The sequence below is a fragment of the Xenopus laevis genome, chromosome 7S, assembly GCF_017654675.1.
Source record: "Xenopus laevis strain J_2021 chromosome 7S, Xenopus_laevis_v10.1, whole genome shotgun sequence".
NCBI classification, from domain to species: Eukaryota; Metazoa; Chordata; class Amphibia; order Anura; family Pipidae; genus Xenopus; species Xenopus laevis.
This window is the reverse complement of record NC_054384.1, coordinates 62,792,940-62,814,641: the sequence shown is the minus strand read 5'-3', so window position 1 is coordinate 62,814,641 and position 21,702 is coordinate 62,792,940. Positions and strand designations below refer to the sequence as shown.

The 21,702-nt window shown below is 37.3% G+C and overlaps 1 protein-coding gene across 1 annotated transcript in view; it reads right to left on the bottom strand.

The window, feature by feature from the left end:
• Nucleotides 1-21,702, bottom strand: part of hepacam.S (hepatic and glial cell adhesion molecule S homeolog) — a 36,064-nt gene that overhangs the window by 10,339 nt on the left and 4,023 nt on the right. The window contains exons 2-5 of the mRNA XM_018241668.2: nucleotides 12,625-12,966; nucleotides 7,939-8,220; nucleotides 5,929-6,022; nucleotides 2,376-2,449 (exon numbers count right to left, since the gene is read on the bottom strand). Coding sequence (XP_018097157.1) covers nucleotides 2,376-2,449; nucleotides 5,929-6,022; nucleotides 7,939-8,220; nucleotides 12,625-12,966 — 792 coding nt within the window. The remainder of the gene's footprint in view (nucleotides 1-2,375; nucleotides 2,450-5,928; nucleotides 6,023-7,938; nucleotides 8,221-12,624; nucleotides 12,967-21,702) is intronic.

Here is a 21,702-nt window from a genome sequence, read left to right as displayed (position 1 = left end):
ACCCTAGACAAGTGCTTCTTCTGATTACCCCTAGTTCTGGCCCTGATGTAAACCATTATGACTTGGACTTGTTGATTGTTACTGGACAACATAAGAAAAAAATCCCAAAAGGTCTAACATCATTAAGGGGGTAGGGGTGGAAATACAATTTGTTAAACACCACCAGAAAAGCATTTTGAAATTATACTGTTATCCTATAAAATATCACAAATGTGTTTATGTTCTTTTTACAGAAATTGCTGCCATTGCTGTACAAATTGACAATCTTTTTTTATGCTGTCATTTAATTGGGGTATGTGCATGGGCGGATCCTTCAAGAATACCAGATACCAGATAACATGTATCATGCAAAGTACTGTAAGAGTTTTGCAGGCAAGCACATTTCTACTGACCATGACAGTTTTGCAAGCTACAGTACTAATGTGTGCCATAACAACATTCCTAATATAAACCTAATGATTAGCTCTTGTTAGTGAGTTCTGTTCTTCTTTGCAGATATTCTAGTAATTTGCTGTGGAAGAGTAAAACTCTAGGGGCCCTGAACTGAGATTGTATGTGCTATATGATTAACATTTTTGTCTTGGACCAGTCCCAAGGGGTTCAGTGCAAATCTCTTTACTAGCTATAAAACATTAGCTTTTCTAAAATGCTGATGAGCCTCCATCAGGTGTAAAGAAAAATGGAATTTCTGTAATTAATCATACAAATACTCCTTTTCCATATACCCTTACACAATTACTTAATATAAGTTAAAATCCCATATTCTATGGCTTTTCTGTGACATTACTGAATTTAATTGAAATATCTCTAGATGTGAAAGGTACAGTATGTTTCCATTTTCAGCCCCTCTGAAAGAATTGGTTTAATTCTTTTATTTTAGATAAACACATCAGAACCCCTTCTTAAGTAGATTAATGTAATTATTAGCAGATGTCATTTTGAAAACATATTGCCCAAAAGGGAACAATAAACTGAAAGCAACAGGAATTAAACAACTGCTGCACAGAAATCTTGGGCCTTGGATTGTGAGAAGGTTATTATAGAATGATGACAGGCTAATGGAAAGATAAGGAGAATGGACAGCCATTGTTATGCTGAAAAATTTGAGGGTATACCTTACTCCTGAAAAATTATCACTATCTACAATGGGATAAATCAGTTACATTTCCATTAGGTTTTTTACCATCTTGAAGCAACAATCTTGAAGCTGATCCATAAATCAGCTCATATGATAGATAAGAATCTATACATTTTTGTTCTTTGTTTTGGTAACTTAATTTGTCAAGTATGAGGAAAGCAGCATTATAGTTTTCAGCAAAAATTGGATAATCACAAGGTCTTTCTGCTTCAGCTTTTGCCAGAGTCTTTGCCACAATTTTTTAAATCACATAATCATGTGGTCATATTACATGCCTAACAACATAAACAACAATAGTAGAATATATTTAGACATAAGAAGATTGATGTATTAAAGGGTAGGCAGAAGTGCTGGGGTGCTATAAGTCCAAATATGCACTTAATATTGTAGTGTTGTAGTATAGTAGTGATCTTGTTAGTGTACTGGTTATGTACAGCTTTCAAAGCCTGCCTTGAGCAGTTGGTAAATATAGATCAGCCTATACCTCTTGCTCCCACAAGAAATAATATGATTGTAAGGAGAATGCATCATCATGGGCACTTACGCAGAAAAACTGAAGTGTAACTCCACTTGCGAGCAAGAGTATGTGTTTATTTATTAGCTATATATGTTAGTTTAGAGATACCAGAATATCCCATACTTTTTTGGTCATGGCCACCTATGAGCCCTCCTTTACATGGCGCGTGAAACGTATGCATGTCATTTCTGTCACAAAACTCTTAGCATCCAAAACCAGAGGTGCATTGATTTAAACCTGACATATGCAGAGATGGATTGTTTTCCTCCTTTTTTTCTGCATTTTTCACCTTTGCTAAATAATTACCTTGTGATGTTATAAAAATAACTCCTGTGCTGCAATATTAAAATATAATTATCATTACCATCTGCTGCCTGAGGATGATTTGCACTTCTCATTTTCATATTTCCCATGTTGTTTCTGGTCAGGGATTTCATGTACCTGTCATTTACTAACAGTTTTTGTCACGCCTTACAGTTTTTCAATAGCAATGTTTTCTTTTACTTCCAGTATGGCATGTCTCCCACTTTTTGTTATAGCCAGGACTAGTTCCTATGCAAAAAATGGGAGCTTAGTTTTAGATCATGAACGTTTAAGTCTATCTGTAAAGACATTATAATTATTATTATTATAATAAGCACAAAATCATTATAACAAGTTTTTACCTTACCCGGTATGTCTGACTTTCTTCTCAGTAAAGCATTGTATTTTGTTCCATACCTTCATTTTTAAGAGGGTCTCCCGTTCGATCTAGATATTCAGAGGAACCATGCTTTTCATATTTTTGCTTCTTTCTAAAGAAAATATTTTTACATTGTTTTATACTGACCTCTTTTACAGTATTACAGCAACCTTATTCATGTTTCCTATTTTTGTCAAGTTACTAGAAGACCTTCATTATTATAAATAATCAGTACATGTATTTTATCTTAAATGCTCCTAATCTCTGCTTTAGTGATATTTTAAACAGAAATATTTTTATTTTAAAAAGATACTATACCACCCTAACATGCCTATACAAATATGTCATAATTTATTCCTGTCTTGTCCACTTACAGATCTCGTCTTCTAAACCCTGCGACATATGTTCACTACTGTAACCACAGTAGCACAAACTGACCTATTCATTAAAGGTACTTGCTTCTAAAACTAGTCCTTGCACTTCATTATAGTTGTACTTAGGGACACTACGTCTGTCCTGTCTTCCATTCAGAATCTTGTGTGAGTTTGTTTATTGATGCAGGGCAACCCTAGGGGGTATATTCATCAAAGAGTGAAGTTAATAGTGAAGTTCCGCCACTAGAGTGAAATTCCGTCACTTTCCATTCATTTCTATGGGATTTTTAAAGGCGTATTTATCAAAGGATGAACTTTCACTTTCACCCATTGATAAATATGCCTTTCAAAATCCCATAGAAATGAACTGTGAGCTGCGGAATTTCACTCTAGTGGCGGAACTTCACTCTTTGATAAATTTACCCCTAGAGCTACTACCACCTTCAATTTTTAGAGTTCCCACAATGGCCTGCATCAATATTTTTAGAGTTCCCACAATGGCCCGCATCAATATGCACAGGTCAATTGCACCTAAAGAATCCCAAAAAAACATCATTTGGACAACAAGCAGTAGAAATGAGATCCAAAAGTGATCTTTTAAAGGCCGGACAATGCCTCACTCTTTGGATTAGTCTAATAGAATTACTGATTGATGTATGTACACTTTTCCAATCTTTTCACTAGGTGAATTTCAGCTGTGGCTATAGACACAAGCTGCTATGGAGCCCTGGAATCATAGCCAAGTCCCGGCTGTTATATGCTCTCTGTACAGAATAACATGTATTTGAATAAGTCCAGGTAAGCATTTCCTTTGAGAAAGTATAGGGATTACTAAATTTAATAAAAGCTTTTAGTATTATTGGATGATGCTTACATCTTTACTAGAGTACAAAATATTGTAACCCCAGTATTTTCAAAATGCTGTCTGTGGTGATAATTATAACATTCCTTGTGTATTACATGTTATAAGAAAAGTTGTCAGATGATTTACACAACACATAAAATCCATTTGTTGCTAAAGAAATACATTGGCATTAAAAAAAATATTTTTACATTGTATTTTTTTATACTGGATTTAAAGGAACAGTATGAAAGAATGTTTTAAAGTTATTTACAAAATACTGTAGTGTTGCCCTGCACTGGTAAAACTACTGTGTTTGCTTCAGAAACACAATTATAGTTTATATAAACAAGCTGCTGAGTAGCCATGGGGCAGACTTTCAAGGCACAGGCACATAGCAAAAGAAAAAGAAGCATTCCGAAGAATATCTTTGTATTCTATTACAGAGTTTATCTGTTATCTGCTAATCCGGGGGTGTCCAAACTTTTTACAACAAGGGCCAGATTTGGTGAGGTGAAAATGTGTGGGGGCCGACCAATCAGCCTGACATGCTGGATCCCAGGCAAAATGAAATGTGAAGCCACTACAATTTACGGGATCTCTCTGTACAGACTATGAGCAAACTTAGGGGACTGTTCCTGCTGAATTGTGCTTAGTACAGGGGAATACCTATGCTGCCTTAGTTTTAGCCATTTGTAAATACAACAAATGAAACATGAATGGCCAGACACATTCTTTACAGCTCCCTCTTATAATATCACATCATTCTACACGGAGCAAGCCCATTGACTGTCATACTTAATAGGCAAAGTAAGGGCTTAAAATGCAAATGTTTAATGAAGTTTAAACTTGCAGCACTGGGTGTAATGAGAGAAAGGGAATCTTTTCATTCGTGACACAGTGCAGGGGAGAAAGCAATCATGCAGGGACATGGGCTGGATTCACATATATGCTCAATAAAGGCAACAGCAGTACTTGTGCTCTCCTTTTTCCCCTAACTCCTGAGATGTGCGCGTTCCCTTCTCAGCATTTCATTCCCCGCTGCTCTCCCGAGTCCCGAGGTATTAAGAAGGCACTGGAGTCCAGTAGTATCGTCATCCATCCATTGGCCTGGGCCCCTAAAACCAGGCGGGCCCTAGGCAAGTGCCTAGGGTGCCTTGTGGGTAATCCGACCCTGGCTGCAGGCCAATTAAAAATGGATCGCGGGACGCAGTTGGCCCGCGGGCCGTAGTTTGGACACCCCTGTGCTAAGTAATCTGTGCTTTTTCTCCTTTTACAGCTTGAATGGCTGGCCCCATTGCTACACAGCAGCTTGTTTATATAAACTATAGTAGTCTTTCTAAAGCAGTGCAGGGCAACAGTACATTATATTTAAATTACTTTGAAACACTTGCTGTTACCGTTTCTTTAAAGGAGAACTAAATCCCCCTAAGAGAGTGTCCCTCTCCAGTAGCCCCCATACACCACATTTCCTCCCTGCATAGTCCACTATTTAGAAAAGTGTTGCAGAGAGTCGTAGAGACCATTCCATTTAGAGTAGAGCAGCGGAGCTCACTTGCCATATTTGGATACCTTTGCTAAAGGACTGTAAACACTTTCCGCTTTTTCGCGCCAGAACAATCTGTAAACAGCCAAAGGGAAGGAGAGGATCCAAAGATGGAACCTGTACGCTCCACTGCTCTAATCTGCGTGGGGAGGCGTGGAGAGGTCTGTGTGACTTTCTGTGATACTTTTCTAAATAGTGGACTATGCAGGGAGGAAGTGGGGGGAGCAATTAGAAAGGGACTCTCTTTAGGAGGGGTGTTTAGTTGTCCTTTAAGGCTGCGTTTTATTATAACATTTTCAACAAGTTTTATTATGCATTCTGTACACAAGTAGAATCTGAAAAATGTACAACCTTTTTTGTGACTAAATGCTAATGTGATAAGTACAAAGTGAGGATTGCTTGCATTGTATATTTTATTTTGCCAAGGACACTAAGGGGCATATTTATGATGCCGCCCCGCGAACCTTTGCACAGCCGACCCGCTGACACAGCTAACTGATCTTCTGCCTTGCTTCCGTCACGCTGGGCTGGGGGCGGAGCGATCCTTCCATAAGCTGAAGTCCTGTTTTCATTCGTAATAGCCTATGGAAGGATCGCGCCGCCCCCAGCGTCAGTGAAACACCACAGAGGATCTTTTAGCATTGTCGGAGGGTCGGGTCAACGCAGGTTCGCGGGGCTGGGGGCAGCTTTCAGGGGGGCTTACAGGGGAACTATTCTGGGTGCAGCAATTACTTGACACTGACATATTCCTATGATATTTATAGGAACGTGTCGGTATCGATTTAATAATTATGCCCCTAAAATGTAATTTGATGCATTTATCAACATACTTCCTGGAAGGCTTCCAACAAGCACAAACTGTTACCAAGGTAACCAGAAGAAATATTCCTCCCATTGAAAGGATGATATAGAGTGAACTTCTTCCTGTTGGGAAAAGGAAAAGACTGATAGAGGTTGTCAAGACCAGTTCATAATTAATTATTTATTAATTCAGTGTGGGTTTTGGGTTAAATCATCTATATTAAAGCTTCTTGATGTATGGCTCCCATATATGTCCCAGTGTAAAAAGAATTTTACAGATAGGTCCAACACCTAGCGAAAGCCTTTAGTGGCTTTGCCAAAAGATAAATATTTAATTCAGAATCAAATTATGGGAAAAACCCTTAGGTTCCAAACATTTTGGCTAGTAGTATGGGAACTACTAGCCTACAAGGCTTTGGAACCTAAGGCAACTTCTGCTTTGCCTCATTTTACTGAAGTTGCCTTATCTATTAGAAAGTCTCTATCCAGTTTGACCAAAACTAGTGCTGAAATTACTGGGAAGATCAAAATTTTCTTGACAAAGTGTGAGAACTCATTAATACATACACTGTGCATGTTTGCAAAAGCCATTTGTTCGCAATAACATTGCAACGAAGTTATTGAGGTCTGTAATCGGTCAAAAAGGACACAAACCTGGTCGCTAACATTCTCAAAGGTGTTTGCAAACTTTTTTAGTGTTTATGAAACCACAACTAAACTCAGAAATACTAAGGGGGTATAAGAAAAAATCTTGTTTTTTTAGTATAAAATCGAATTTAAAAAAAAAAAATCAGAATTATTACACACAGAGGATGGAAAGTCTGAATCTGAAAATCCGGCATCTCAGACCTGCCGAGGTTGCATATAAGTCAATGGGAGAAGTCCCAAAGATTTTTTGATTTCAGGTGTAAATTCCGAAAACTTTATATTTTTCACGTTTTTTTTACAGATTTTCTCCCGCAAACAAAATTTTCGGGAAAGTGTATTAATAAATAAGGCGAAAAAACCTGTGCGATTTTGGTTGGAGTTTTTTTCAAGAAAATATTGAGATAAATTTGGACTTTGATAAATGAGCCTCAAAAACCACGATTGCCATTTATTAAAAGATCCAACTATAGAAAGTACAAACTAAAAAAAGCACTGAATGATGCAGTAAAATATATGAAAACCACAAACTTTTTTTAAAAAAATTTGTTTGTTAGTAAATAGGTCCCTATTGTTAATGATATTAAAATTGGAAAAATGTCCAAATAGTTCAATTATTGCCATAAACAGAGTTTGAGATAGTGGCTATCCCCACATTGTTCTGTTAAAGACACAATTTAATATATTAAGGGTGCCATTTATTCTTAACCTGGCTATAGGTTGTTCATTCAATGACACTATTTTATCAATTAACTTGGTGCCTAGCCTCATGCAATGCTGAGTCAATTAAAAATAGTCCAAAAGCAACTCTATGAAAGGTTTTTTTTAAGCACCCACTTAATTAAAGCAACTTTTCTTCTTTCTGTCTTTTTTACATTTTTTACAAGATTTATGCTTTATAAGAGTTATAATTCCTACTGTGGCAGGTGCAAAATCTAAATGGTCCAGATGAATGGTGGTAATTATATTTTTAATCTATTAATTTTACAAAAATTGCTAAGAGAAATAATAAGATTAGATTGTGTTGATAAAGTAAACACAAGAACCTATCGTTTATAAAATTAGAAATCCTTCCAACAATAACTTGCTGAAACTTTGTATTACTTGCCATTTTTCAGAAGACTGGTTTAGATTTAGTTCAAGCCTCTTCATTTTCCATTACTGAATCTCAATTAGCATCACACAGTAACATCTTACCTAGATATTATCCCTGCTCACTCACTTTAATATAATGTGTAAAAGTGTGGATTTTTTTTAAAGAATGAGCTCAATAGCATGCTACTAGGTAGGTCCGTGCTCTATAACATCATTTGATTTTTTTCTGTTGTATTTCTGCCCTATGTAAAAAAAAATATGTAAGAACAGACTTACAAGTTGATCATTCAGGTACTTACTATAGACAGTGAGTTTAATGGGAACACTGCGTCCATTACTGATAGGATTATGTACCGTGCAGCTATAGGTGTCATCATCTGATATTATAATTTTGGTAATGGTGAGTAGTTTATGGTCTGTTGACAAGACCATTCTTGAATCATTGTTTAGTAGTTTCCCGTTTTTCATCCAGGTGTAGGAAGGTTTTGTACCATTCTCATGGAAGCAGTTGAGAGTGAAGTTCTCAGTAAGTTCTAGAACAGTAGATGAAGCAAGGATGACTTGAGGCTTTGAAATAGGAACTGACAAAAGAAAAACAAAAAAATGAAATCCACCTGTTGATCAAAATAACAAGGTGTTATGAACTAATGTAGTATTGACTTCTAGATCTAAAGTAAAAAAAAAACATTATTTTACTCTTCATTACCTTACATTGTAAAAAATATATAATTTTACAATGAACAGAATTTTATTACAAGAATCCCTTTAGGATTTTACTTCATCTTATTTTTTTGGATATGATCATTTCTCTAGACAATAATGCTTTCTTACTGTCTTAGAGAAAGTTTTTCATAAAAATAAGTGGAAAAACAAATTTGCTTTGCAAGTCTAAAGAGCAGAAACTTCACTAAATTGCTGTATACAGCATACAGCTAAGGTAGCATGTAATAAAAATATAAAATAATACAATTGTAATCATTCTTAACAATATAGAAATTCAGATTGCATCCTACTATATACATAGCATTGCCCCACAACTAGATAATTACAGATAGCCCTCACAAAGAAATGTCTACAAATAGGCCCAAGGGGGAAATGTAAGAAAAGTTGCAAAGAGCTAACAAAACAAATGTGCACAAACAGGAGAGCAGTTTGCATTTCACAATGTAATATTCTTCATTAGGCTTCCATTGCGTTATGAATTTTAATTGCGCATTGCATACTTTTAAGGAATTCTTTAAGGTGGCATAATCTTTTGGAGGAAAGATATTTATTACATATGCTGCACACTGGCACAAACTATAACATTTGCACTCTTTCTTCCACTGTCAGAAGTAGTTGATAAATAGTTTCCGGGGTTACAAAAAGCTACATTAAATTTGCACAAAAAGAAAATTTGTTCAAACAGAGAAATGCATTTTCGCATTGGGAATATTTTCTTCCATACCAACTTTTATCACATTCCAACAAAAATCTATTTATATGTTTATAAGAGGAGGGCTAAAGATAAAAAATACAGTAAAATCAACTTACAACAATTGTTAAAGTCAACCCAAAAATTTAAATTTGCCTAATAAAAGAAGAATAATAATTCTAAGCAACTTGTTACTTTTTAAACAATGGCTTAGCTCCCAATCATAGACATGCCTGTTAATCAGTTGGCTTGTTTTACATTGTATCAACAGTCTGAGCCATCAGGGTAGAGAATAGAAATGGAAACAAACACGGTTTTCAGCATTACTTGTAAAAATAACTTAAAAACCATGGAAAATCTGAAAATAACCTTATGGCAAAGTTGCTTTGCATTGTGTTTTCTTTTATTAAGCAAAAGATATTTTTGGGTTGACATTCTCTTTAACTTGAATTTATTAAGAGCCAAATAGAAAAGGTATACAGTATTTACAAGTTCACTTTTGGCACTTATGCATTTAGCAGAGATAGAGACACATACTGCTGAGGGAAGGATGGGGGGGGCTTTAAAGGATTTTTATGGCCCCCAGTCAGCTCAAAAGCTCCAAAGACTTCACTGTATGATATCATCCTTTTAAATGAAAGGAGAACTGAACCCTAAAAATGAATATGGCTAGAAATGCCATATTTATTATACTCAACTTATTGATCCAGTCTAAAGTTTTAGCATCTCTATAGTAGTAACGATGCAGGCCTTCAGAATTGTTACAGGAGTTTCCCATCTTGGATTTTGTTCTGCAACCTGCTGATTCACTGCACATGCTCTGTGCTGCTGTCAGTTACTGTGCTTCGAGCAGCTGTTGAGAAGCTAAGCTTGTAAATCATCAAGCAGGAAATAAGGTTTGCCTGTCATATAAGCAGATGCTACAGGACTGATTATTAAACACTGAGGCTAAATTTGCTGGTTTCTGAGCTGCCATGTAGCAATAATATGAGTTATTTATTAATCAGCCATATATTGTGACATATACTACTGGGGCATCATTAGAGAGCTTTACTGCTAAAGGGCTGTGGTTGCCTTGGTCTGGTACAGAAGCCTACTCCCTGTAGGAGTAGGATACCATAATGATTGAAGGGGAATGAAATATATTTTGTTACTGTATAATCAGGTAATCTTATTGATAAAGACTCTATCATGGTTGCCTGGGAGTAAAGGATTGAATACAAAATCCTTCTAACATTCAAAGCCCTCTGCTCCTCACTGCATTTTTCACTTGTGTCCTTGTACGTTCCTGGCTGTCAACTCTGCTCCATACAGTGCCACTAATTTTTCAAAACAGCCACACCCATAGCTACAGTATCTCTCTGAGCCAGGCTGGACTGACTGGACAACCTAGACAACCCAGCCAGCCTCGCCCTCTCCTGCACATGCTCATTCGCACAGTGACATCACAAGTTCATGCTTTAGTTTGCATGGTTATGTCACACAGGGGTGCCAGACAGCACAGATGAGATATCCAGTGTGGTGAAGAGGGTCTGGACTAGGGATAAGCGGTTGGAAGAGGTACATGCCCAGCTCTCACTTCACCTTTGTGCTCTAGGCCACTTCAAACTACTCCAGTTCCGGACCTGGTATCTCTTGTTGCAGCCTCTTTCTTTTGGGATCCCAACCTTGATTGCCTCTGTAGAGAACACTCTCTCAATTGCTTCAAGATGAAACTCAGATCATACCTTTTGGAACACTAGAACATCTAGTCTGGTCAAGTCATGGCACTTAAGGGCCAAATGTTTGTGCACTTTTGTGCTTTTAATTGTGTCTGTTATCCACCAACTTGAGCTGTATGCTCTGTGAAGCAAAGGTGCTCCTTTGCCTGTGTTTCTTACCACATGGCACTTAATCCCTGTATAGTTATACTTATTTACTTATATCATTTATTATGTCTCCCTGTGTGTACTTTTCTACATTGTTAGACTAAACAGTGCTGGGTATTCATGTAATGCTTTGAAAAAGTTATATATACAAACATGTACTGAGCTTAACAGAAGAGTGAAGACAATTGGAAAGATTAATAAAAAACTGAGCCATGACAATTAAGAAACTAAGACAGCAGAATTGTACTTAAATTTCAATTTCTACATTGCATTCTCTGTTATGTTTTTCAGATGCTTGGCTTACTGTTTTATTTTCTCCTAGTTACTAGTTACTATGACAAAAAATGATCAGATACCATAAATAAAGAAGTAATTGCAAAAGACCAAACTTGTCCTGCCACTAAAAGAAATTCGATTAACTTGCTACAAGTAGAATGGCAAAGAAAAATTTGATTTCTTTGGATAACAAACAAGTACTTTTAAGAAGAACTTGTCCTGATTTAACATTGCTCCTCCCCTTGCTAATTAAGCGTATATAATGTTTTGGTCCTCTAAAAAACAGTGATTGTTTCCTTAGTCTCCCTAGCATTCAGAGTAGCACTAACCACTAAACAACATAAACATTGTTAGTAATATCTCTTTCTACAACTGGGCACTAATGAAGCTTGGTCAAAGAATACAAATTTGGAGAGCAGATTATATTTTTGAAAGGAGACACTATAGTTGTGCTTGCTTTTTGTTTTATTTTTTACTTTATGAATGTCACATGGTAAATGAAATCATATTTTAATTTATACATGTTATTTAACATAATGCATGCTTATTCACCCTTTGCTAATCACAGAAATACAAATATGTGCATGTTCAGGAATTTTAGATAAACATTGAACTGTACCTTTTGCATGCATTGGTAAATGTTTTTTTGTTTTTTTTTAGAAATTATGTTAGTTAGAGTGAAATATACCTGACATATAAGTAGTGTTGAACTTCAATAAATGACAGGCTGGCACAAGCTGGACCACAGTCAAAAAGATGCTGCTTAAAACAACTAAGTATCTTCATCCTACACGATTTGTGCCACTAGGCATTCATTCATAGGCCTGTGAGCTACTTATGGCACTATATATATATATATATATATATATATTTAGCTGCTAGGTTGTCTACTAGCTGCAAACTTTGCTTAAAATTGGAAGTTTGGTCCAAGCTGCAAACCTTTCTGCACGCTTTTCACTCAAACTGAGCTTGCAGACATGACAAAATGTAAAATAGATAACAAAAATTCCATTGTAGGGTATGGAGAATGTTTTTCTCCAGTGAATTAAAACAATATCCAGAGTAAAACAGACTTTTAAATGCTTGCAATATACCTGACCTCCACATTTTCCTCACTAATGATACTGAGTGCAACCAAAATTAAGTAATTCTAGAGGATTTTGTCTTGAACCATTATCTTTTATATAGTATCCTGGGTGTAACTTCATGAATATACATTATTTACTCAAAACATTAAAACATATCTATGCTTTTACTATGATGAATAAGCAAAAAAACATCTTTGTACATGGGACCAAATATATGTTGCTCGTTCCTCATAATTATATTTCTCTTAATTCTGAGACTTTAAAGACTTTTTTTAAAAAGACTTTTAAGAAACTTCATATAATACAGCATAGTAATTCAACTTTTATGCAAACACTTACCGTCCACAGTTAGGTTGATTGATTTTTCCCCAGTAAAGGTATCATCTGTAATGGAAACCTCAACCTCATAAGTCCCTTCATCTGACAACATGAGGTTCTTTATCAAGAGAGAGCCATTTTCAAAGATCTGTATTCGATCCTTGTAATCTGTGCGCAAGTTTCCTATGATTTCTGTCCCAATGGACTGCACCACAGTGACTGGCTTTTCTCTTTTCACTTGCCATTTTACCACCGGTTTATCACTGCTTGAGCTGGTGTATTGCACGGATAGGAGAGCAGACTTGCCAACTGTTCCATGTATATATTGGACATGGCTAGTAATGTTTACTACTTCCACAAGGCCTAAAAATAAAGAGGATAAATGAAGATGATTATTGGCACATGCAGTTCTAAATGAATCTGTGATAAGCAGAAGAAAAAACAATGAAAGAATTTAGTGGGACTGAAAATTATTGATTCAAATCGAAATTTATCATATGCTCACTTTAAAAATTTGACTTTGACTATTCGCCATCTAATACCTGCTGAATTGCTGTTTTAGCCTATGGGGGACCTGGAGTCATTTGGTGGATTTTTGGTGGACTTTGAAAGATCAAATACAGCCTATTTACTTGAAGTTGAATAGAATTTGGTTGGTCTTTTTTTTTAATTCGAATTTCGAGTTGATGGGAGTTTAAAAACTCCAATCACCTCGATATTCGACCCTTGATAAATTTTCCCCTTAAAAAATGTCTTGCTGGTACTTCAATATATTTCTGCTTAGTGCCACTTCCTGAAGCTACTGCCACATCCTGACCAAGCTGTAGTTCCAAAGTTTCCTTCATGACAGCATCGATAGGTGCAGCACACTTGAGCCTAAACAATCAGGAACAGACATGCTGAACATTGGAAATGGTGGCAGATGGACTTCTACACAATTGCGTCCAATTAGTGACAAAATGTGCACAAAACTGTTCGTTTTGCAATTGTACCAGGAACATCACAAAGAGTCAGGAACATTGCTCCACTTGTGACTGCAATGACTGGAATTCTGCGGAAAAGGAACATTGTGGGGAAAAAAACATGGAGATTCAACTTGACATTGCACAAATTATTTATAATGCATTCATTACAGGGGTTGTTCACCTTTAATTAACTTTTAGTATGATGTTGATAGAGAGTGATATTCTGAGACAGTTTGCACTTGGTTTCCATTGTTTTTTTAGTTATTTAGCTTTTTATTCAGCAGCTTTAAAGTTTGCAATTTCAGCAATTGGGTTGCTAAGGCCCAAATTACCCTAGCAGCCATGCATCGAGTTACATAAGAAAATGAAATATGAATGGGAAAGGAGCTGAAGAGAAAGATGAGTCATTAAAGGTAGCAGTAAATGTGTTATTTTACAGAACATTTGCTTTTTAGATGGGGTCATTGACTCCCATATAATCGCTGGAAAGAGTCAGAAGAAGAAGGCAAATAATTAAAAAACTATAAAAAAAAATAATCAAGACCAATTGAAACATTGCTTAGAATAGGCCATTCTATAGCATACTAATGTGAACCACCCCCTTTTTAATACAGGTGCACATTTTTTGTATAGGCTTTAAGTGAAGACATTTTAAATAAATGTTGGTGTATGCCATATATGTAGCATTTCTTCTCATTATTCTTGTAATTGACAAATAGTTAGCCCCCATATTATTTTTTCTGTTCTATGAAAACAAAATGAAAGCCAAGTTTGCCTTTACAAGCTTTTCAGTATCTGTGGATCAATATTTGTTGGCAGTAGGTGATGAATACATGAAAGTGGTTACTGGATCTGTGCCAAACCTAATCTGCATTAAGATAATTTATTTGAGTCTTACAAAATAACGTTGTCAAAACAATTCATCTGCTGAGCAGGTATATAAATCAGTGGGAGGTTTATTTCAACAGTTAATTTTGCAAAAATTAATGTGATTTTTGTTATTACAAATAAGTAATTTGTACAGCGAATTAACAAAATCAGGTTTTTATAATTTGCGTTTTATGGTAAATATGGTAAATATAGAAAAAAAAACAGGCTTAAGTTTAATCACAATTTTTTTTCACAAGCAAATTTAGAAATGAATCAATCTGCCTCCCAACTCTAGGGGACTAGCTTATTATCTGTTGATGATGAATCAGTGAAAGAAAACATGCATTTACTCTTGCATTAAATGCTTTTTCCCCCTTTTGTATTGGATTATTTTTTACTCAAGCATGTCTTTTTTTTATTAAAAAGCTTGTTAGGTTTAGATGGCAAGCTGTTTATTTGAAACATTTGATGATAGCACCTGATTATGGATTGATCATAGATTAGCTACTTAAGCTCATTATAAAACTTAAGCTCATTATAAAACGCTCTGTGCAAGAGCCCTTAGGGTATTGGAACACAGGGCTATTTCAATTTAAGAAATGAATTTTTAAGTAAAACAAAAATTGCCCCCACAAAAGTGGAATCCACTACCAAGTGTTTGTACCAGTTCTTTAAAGGAAATACTTGTATACACCCAAATGTTTTTTTTTCAGGGATCTATCTTGTTCCAGGGCCTTATCATTATCATCATTTATATGTATACAGCAAGCATGAGCTTTACATTAATTTATAACAAAAAGTCATATTACAATAATATAACTAATAAGGGGCAAATTCACCAAGGGTCGAATATCGAGGGTTAATTAACCCTCGATATTCGACTGGGAATTAAAATCCTTCGACTTCGAATATCGAAGGATTTTAGCGCAAAAACTGCGATCGAACGATCGAAGGAATAATCATTCGATCAAAAAAACTTAGGCAAGCCTATGGGGACCTTCCCCATAGGCTAACATTGGGTTCGGTAGGTTTTAGATGGCGAACTAGGGGGTCAAAGTTTTTTCTTAAAGAGACAGTACTTCGACTATCGAATGGTCGAATAGTCGAACGATTTTTAGTTCGAATCGTTCAAGTCGAAGTAGAAGTTGTAGTCGATGGTCGAAGTAGCCCATTCGATGGTCGAAGAAGCCCAAAAAACACTTCGAAATTCGAAGTTTTTTTACTTCGAATCCTTCACTCGAGCTTGGTGAATTGGCCCCCATGTGTTACAGAATAAATGTGGGATTAGCCGGTAATGCTCACAAGAGCAGTGCTGATCAGGTGTTTGCACTGTAAGTACATTGGGGCCATCTCATTTCATACACAGTGTTTTTGGGCTACTTAAAAACTCAGAGTTTGTAGCACCCAAATAGAATATTGATTATTTATCAAAATCTGAAAAGTTATTTTCTGAAAACTACTCCGACCAAATCCGCACGGACTATTCCCCTATTTATTAATACATTTTCACAAATTCTTCTTGTGTGGAAAAAGTCATGATAAAATAAAAAAAATCTGAATCTTGTGATAATTTTGGATTTTGCACTTGAAACCTATGATTTTTCTCTTAAATTTTCTAAAAGCTACGATTTTTTCAGAAACCCAGCGCAACTCAGGAAATCTTCCAGTTTTTAACGGGACATCTGCCATTCACATTTTACATGAGTACTTTTTTCATCTGACTTTTAACACTATTGGACTTTAATAAATCCCCCCAAAAAAATTCGATTTTTTTTTTCTCAGAACACAGCAAGTTTTTAAATAGGTTGCTTTTAGTTTCTGTCTGTTTATGGAGATGAATCCTTTGAGTAAGCAAAAACAGTGGTGCATTAACACTGATATGTTACATTGCATTTCAACATGAGAGAACTGTAGCAGAAATCGGTGAACCATTTTTTGTTGGGGACTGAAGAAAACACATTTGTCAGCAACCAAAAAAAAATCACTAGTGCAGGGCTATATTTCAAGTAGCTGTAATGGTTTGTAAAGCGAACATAGGTTGCCAGGATAAACTAACAAAGGCCTTATTTGTTAGAATGATTTCCTTCCTGAGCATGCCCTGAATAGATATTTATGAAGAAAAAACTGTGTATGTGTTCTGAAGGAAGCTGGACCTGTGCATAATACTAAATGGCTGCTGTGTAAGTAGGGAAAGGCAAGGAAAGCATTGTGTTCATTACTGGAATGTCACAATCCACATAAAGCTATTTTCATGTACATAAATTCTAAGCAAAATAATGTTAATTAATTGGGCTTAACTAGCAATGTATTGCAGATCAGCAGAAACGTAACTAAACACTTCCAGGCCCGGGCACAGGATGTGAACTGGGGGGCACAGGATGTGCACTGGATATGCACCCCCCACCCGTCTAGACGTGCATTTCCCTTACTGCCCATGCTGCGGTGTGATCTACAGTGGGCCCCTAGGGGGAGAGGGCCCTGTTGCAATTGCACTCCCTGCTCCCTCAGTAGTTATTCCACTGCAGATCAGCAGTAATCAAATTAAAGTTTTTCTTAATGCTTATACAATGCTTCAAGGAGAACTCAAGATCATTACCATTTGCCCCCAGTCATGTTACTTGTGCTCTGATAAACTTCAATCACTCTTTACTGCTGTAAGTTGGAGTGATATCAACCCCCTCCGACCCAAGCAGCCTAAGAACACAACAATGGGAAGGTAACCATGTAACAGTTCCCTAACACAAGATAACAGTTGCCTGGTAGATCTAAGAAAAGCACTCAATAGAAAAAAACAGGTCCTACTACTAGGGATGGGCGAATTTTTTCGCCTCGTTTCGCCGAAAAAATGTCGCCTATAGACTCGTATGGCAGCGTGCGTCAAAAAAAAAGACGCGCGTCAAAACAGTTTCGCCGCGCGACAATTTTTTTTGACGCCCATAGACTTTAATGGGCGTCTGCGACATTTTGCCGGCGGCGAATTTTCGGCGAAGCGAAACGGGTCAAATTCGCCCATCCCTGCCCACTACGTCATAATCAGTTACATTGAGTAGGAGAAACAACAACAGCCTGCCAGAAAGCAGATCAATCCTAAAGTGCTGGCTCTTTCTGAAAGCACATGACCAGGCAAAATGACCTGAGATAGCTGCCTACACACCAATATTACAACTAAGCAAAAATACACTTGTGGTTCAGGAATTAAATTTTATATTGTAGAGTGAATTATTTGCAGTCTAAACAGTGTAATTTAGAAATAAAAAAATACATTGTAAAAATCATGACAGAATCCCTTTAAGCTGCTCAGATTGCTTTTATCTGTATTATTTACATTTTGATGCTTATTGGTTTAATTGAGACATTCACATGGTTTGATTAGTACTTTTCCACCGTTCTTACACTTACACTAAGGCCAGTGGCATACTCTTTGCCCAGCCTGCATAGAAATTGCTGATCTGTTGTCTTCTGATGATTTTGAAGTGAAAATGGTTAATCACTACAGATAAGGAAATAATACTGGTTAAAAGTGGTTTCTGCTGCTTTATTATCAACAAAGTTATGCAAATAGAGCAAGTAACAGCAGGATAACTATAAGTTAAAGATGTTATTTTAGCATCATGATCTGCTAACAGTAAAGTATAATATGCGGAAATGCAAAGAGCATGTTTGGACGAATATGTCAATGTGCAACACTTGCCTCATTTTAGTGTAATAATATTCACAGCCGTTCAAGTGAGGTGCATGCCACACACTTTAACTTCATCCTGTTGTGTAGGGGTCCTGCAAATGTGCTATTCTCAAATCTACCACTAGGTTGGGCATGGGAACATTTTTAGCATTGCATGTGTCAGAGAGCTGTTATCTCATTACTTTCCATTGTTCTGTTGCTAAGCTGCTGGGAGGGGGAAGCAGTTCTGTAGTAAAGAATGACTGAAGTTTATCAGAGCACCTCACATGGCTGGGGGCACCTATGAAACTAACAACATGTCTAGCCCTATGTCAGATTGCACACTTAAATATTAAAACATCTGTTTGCTATTTTGAAAAATAGATTTTAATGTAGGATTCTGCTGGAAGAGCACTATTAAAGGGGACATATACTATAATTTTTCATAGTGCATTAATAGGCTTTTTTAAGTACCTTTCGGGTCAAATTTGCCTAAAGCTGGCCAAAAACTGCTGTTGTTCTGCTCCTTTCTTGGAGTTCCGGTATAAGACTCCTCACAGATTTCTAAGGTGACTCTGGCTCTTTCAATTTCAGTGTATTCAGTTACTGAATATTTGGACTGTTAGGGGATGGAGACGCTTCTAGTATCGTCAGTTTGGCATTCTGCTCAGTCTTTTTTTACAGAAAGAAACATCTGCCTTGCTCACACAGCACACTTAGCCAACCACCCGATCCAAAGCCATGTTCCAGTTCTCCCCTGAGCACTGTTCAGGATGTGCCGCTTACAAGGAATGTTCCACTCGGTGCTACTCTACCTGAAAGAATTTAAAAGGTAGCTGCCTGTTTGTCATTGAAGCTTAGGTTGAAAGGCTAAACTATAGCAGCTTTTGGGTAGAGTAGCAAGGAGCCGAACATTTCTTATAAGCAGCATAGATCAGCAATAATAAGTTACGAACGGCTCTCAGGAGAAAAGCAGGACACGACTCAGGGGAACACGGCACAAACCGCTAAAGGGAAAAGAAGGACATGGTAAAGGGCACAAATTGCTTTAATAGAAAGGAAGGACATGGCTTAGGGGAAACGGGGCAAGAACTGCTCTTGCAGAAAGCAGGACATTATTCATTACGTCCTGAAAGCTACAGAATTAATCGTTTTTCTATAACAGCTTAAAGGACTTTACCTAAAACTTGGGATTGGACTTGGGTTGCTGCTGCAAAGTGAGAATGAGAGGACACTCACAGTCCTCATTTCAGCCTAGACTCGGAGGAGAAAGGATCTCTCTGTAGCTCTAGTATGATTGTATTTTTAGCAGGTAAAACACTTTTAAAACCTTGTTTTGCAGAAGCACCATACATTATAGAGAAAGGGTAATATACTGTGAAAAAGATGAGTGTGACAAGATATCTTTCCTTTAACTGAGCATTTAGTAAAAATCACATTTTCACACAGAATTCCTCTAAAAAAACAATGTTTTTAGCAGTTCAAAACTGAGGGGCAGATTTATCAAAGTGAATTTATCAAACGGTGAACTTCACCATTCACCCATTCTAAAAATCCCATAGGAATGAATGGAAAGTGGGTTTGTTTTTTTAAAATCACAAGCATTACTTAAAATGGCATTTTTGTTAGTGCTGCTCTCATTGAAAAAAACATTCGCTGGCAATAAGATTACATTGAGTATTTTCGTTAAGCAAAGGTTAGAGTTAACACTTGCTCTGAAAATTGTGTTGCAAAAAACGCTTTGTGATTGCGAAATTTTATTACATAAACTGTGAATGCTCGCAAAAGACAAACTGTAACGGTTGGCACCCTGAATCTAGAACCAATGCCAACACCCTGGTCTCGGCTCGTGCTTCTGCCTGTAGCAGCCGCCTTTGGCCTCGGGGGGAGCCCTCAGCTACTCAAGATGCCTCCAGGTCTTAAATGAGAGGTGCAAGGCGAAAGGTTCTAAACAAGCGAAGGGGCACAACTGTAAGCAAAGTCTTTGGGCAGAAGGTCGTGGTACAAGGCGTAAGGCAAAATCCTAGTCAGATCAGGCTGGGTCGGGGCAGGCAAGGGTCAAACCGGGAGATCAATCAGAAAGGATTTTAGCAGAAGAGGTAGTCGGTATTCAGGCAAGGGTCAGGATTCAAGTCAGGATCGTCAAATAGCCAGGCAGGGGTCACAACAGGAATTAAACAGGTTCAAACAGAACCAGGAACAAACTCCTATAACGTGCAAAAAATGTACCTTTAAGTACATTTAAATTTCGCGCCATTGCGCGCTGGCGTCATCACACCAGTGTGCCTGCGTCTATAATTAAAGTAGAGGTGCGCTGCGAGCACCCTAGAGAACCGGCGCCATAGAAGATTTTCGGCGTGGCGGGCGTCCCTGCCGTCACCCCACTAGACAGACTAGCAGGGTGAGCTATTACATTACCCCCCCCTCTTTGGGGGGCCACTGGACCCCCAGGTCTCTCAGGAAAATTACGATGTAATTGGTTCCTAAGACAATCAGCCCTAACATCACCAACAGGAACCCAAGAATTCTCCTCAGGGCCATAGCCCTTCCAATGAACAAGGTATTGTAACTTACCCCGCACAAGGCGAGAGTCAAGGAGTTCTTGGATTTCAAATTCAGGCTGACCTTCTACCAACACTGAGGGAGGCAAAGACAGTTGGTGCACCTGTGTAGCTGGTTTCAGGAGAGATACATGAAAGGAATCAGTAATTAGAAATCAGGTAGTTTGAGACGAACAGATGAAGGATTAATTATCTCAATGATGGGATATGGACCAATAAACATGGGTCCCAACTTAAGAGAAGGGATCTTTAACTTATAAATATTTCTTGTAGACAACCATACAGAGTCTCCTACCTGATATTTGGGTGCCTCTCTATGAGACCTATCAGCTGCTTTTTTCTTAGCGGCTGTAGCTGCAGAAAGCTGCAGATCGTGCACCCCAGATCAAATTTTTGCAAACTGTTTGACAGAAGAATTAACAGAGGGAACAAGGGACAATGAACCAGAAAAAGAAAATGCTTTGGGATGTAAACCATTAACAATAAAGAATGGAGATTCACCAGTTGAAGAATGAGTTGCATTATTGTAAGCAAATTCTGCCCAGGGTAATAGCTCAGCCCATGAGGACTGGTTGTCAGAAACGTAATACCTCAAAAATTGTTCAAGGGACTGGTTAACCCTTTCGGTTTCACCATTGGTTTGAGGGTGATATGCGGTGGAAAAAGACAACTCAATCCCCACCAGAAAGCAGAATGCTCGACAAAATTTCTAAACAAACTGTACCCCTCTATCAGAAACAATATTGACCGGAAAACCATGTAACTTAAAAATATTAGAAATGAATAACAGCTAAAGTTTTGGCAGAAGGGAGGTGTGGGAGGGAAATGAAGTGGCTCATTTTGCTGAACGTATCCACCACCACCCAAATCACAGTTTTTAAAATCAACAATGAAATCAATCGAAATATGGGACCAGGGTTTATCAGGGATAGGTAGTGGCCTCAACAAACCTTATGACAAATTCCTTCTTGAGGAATTCAAAGGCTTGAATAGCCTCAGGGGCCACATGCTTGGATCTGCACCTTTTTTGGTTAAGTCTGTG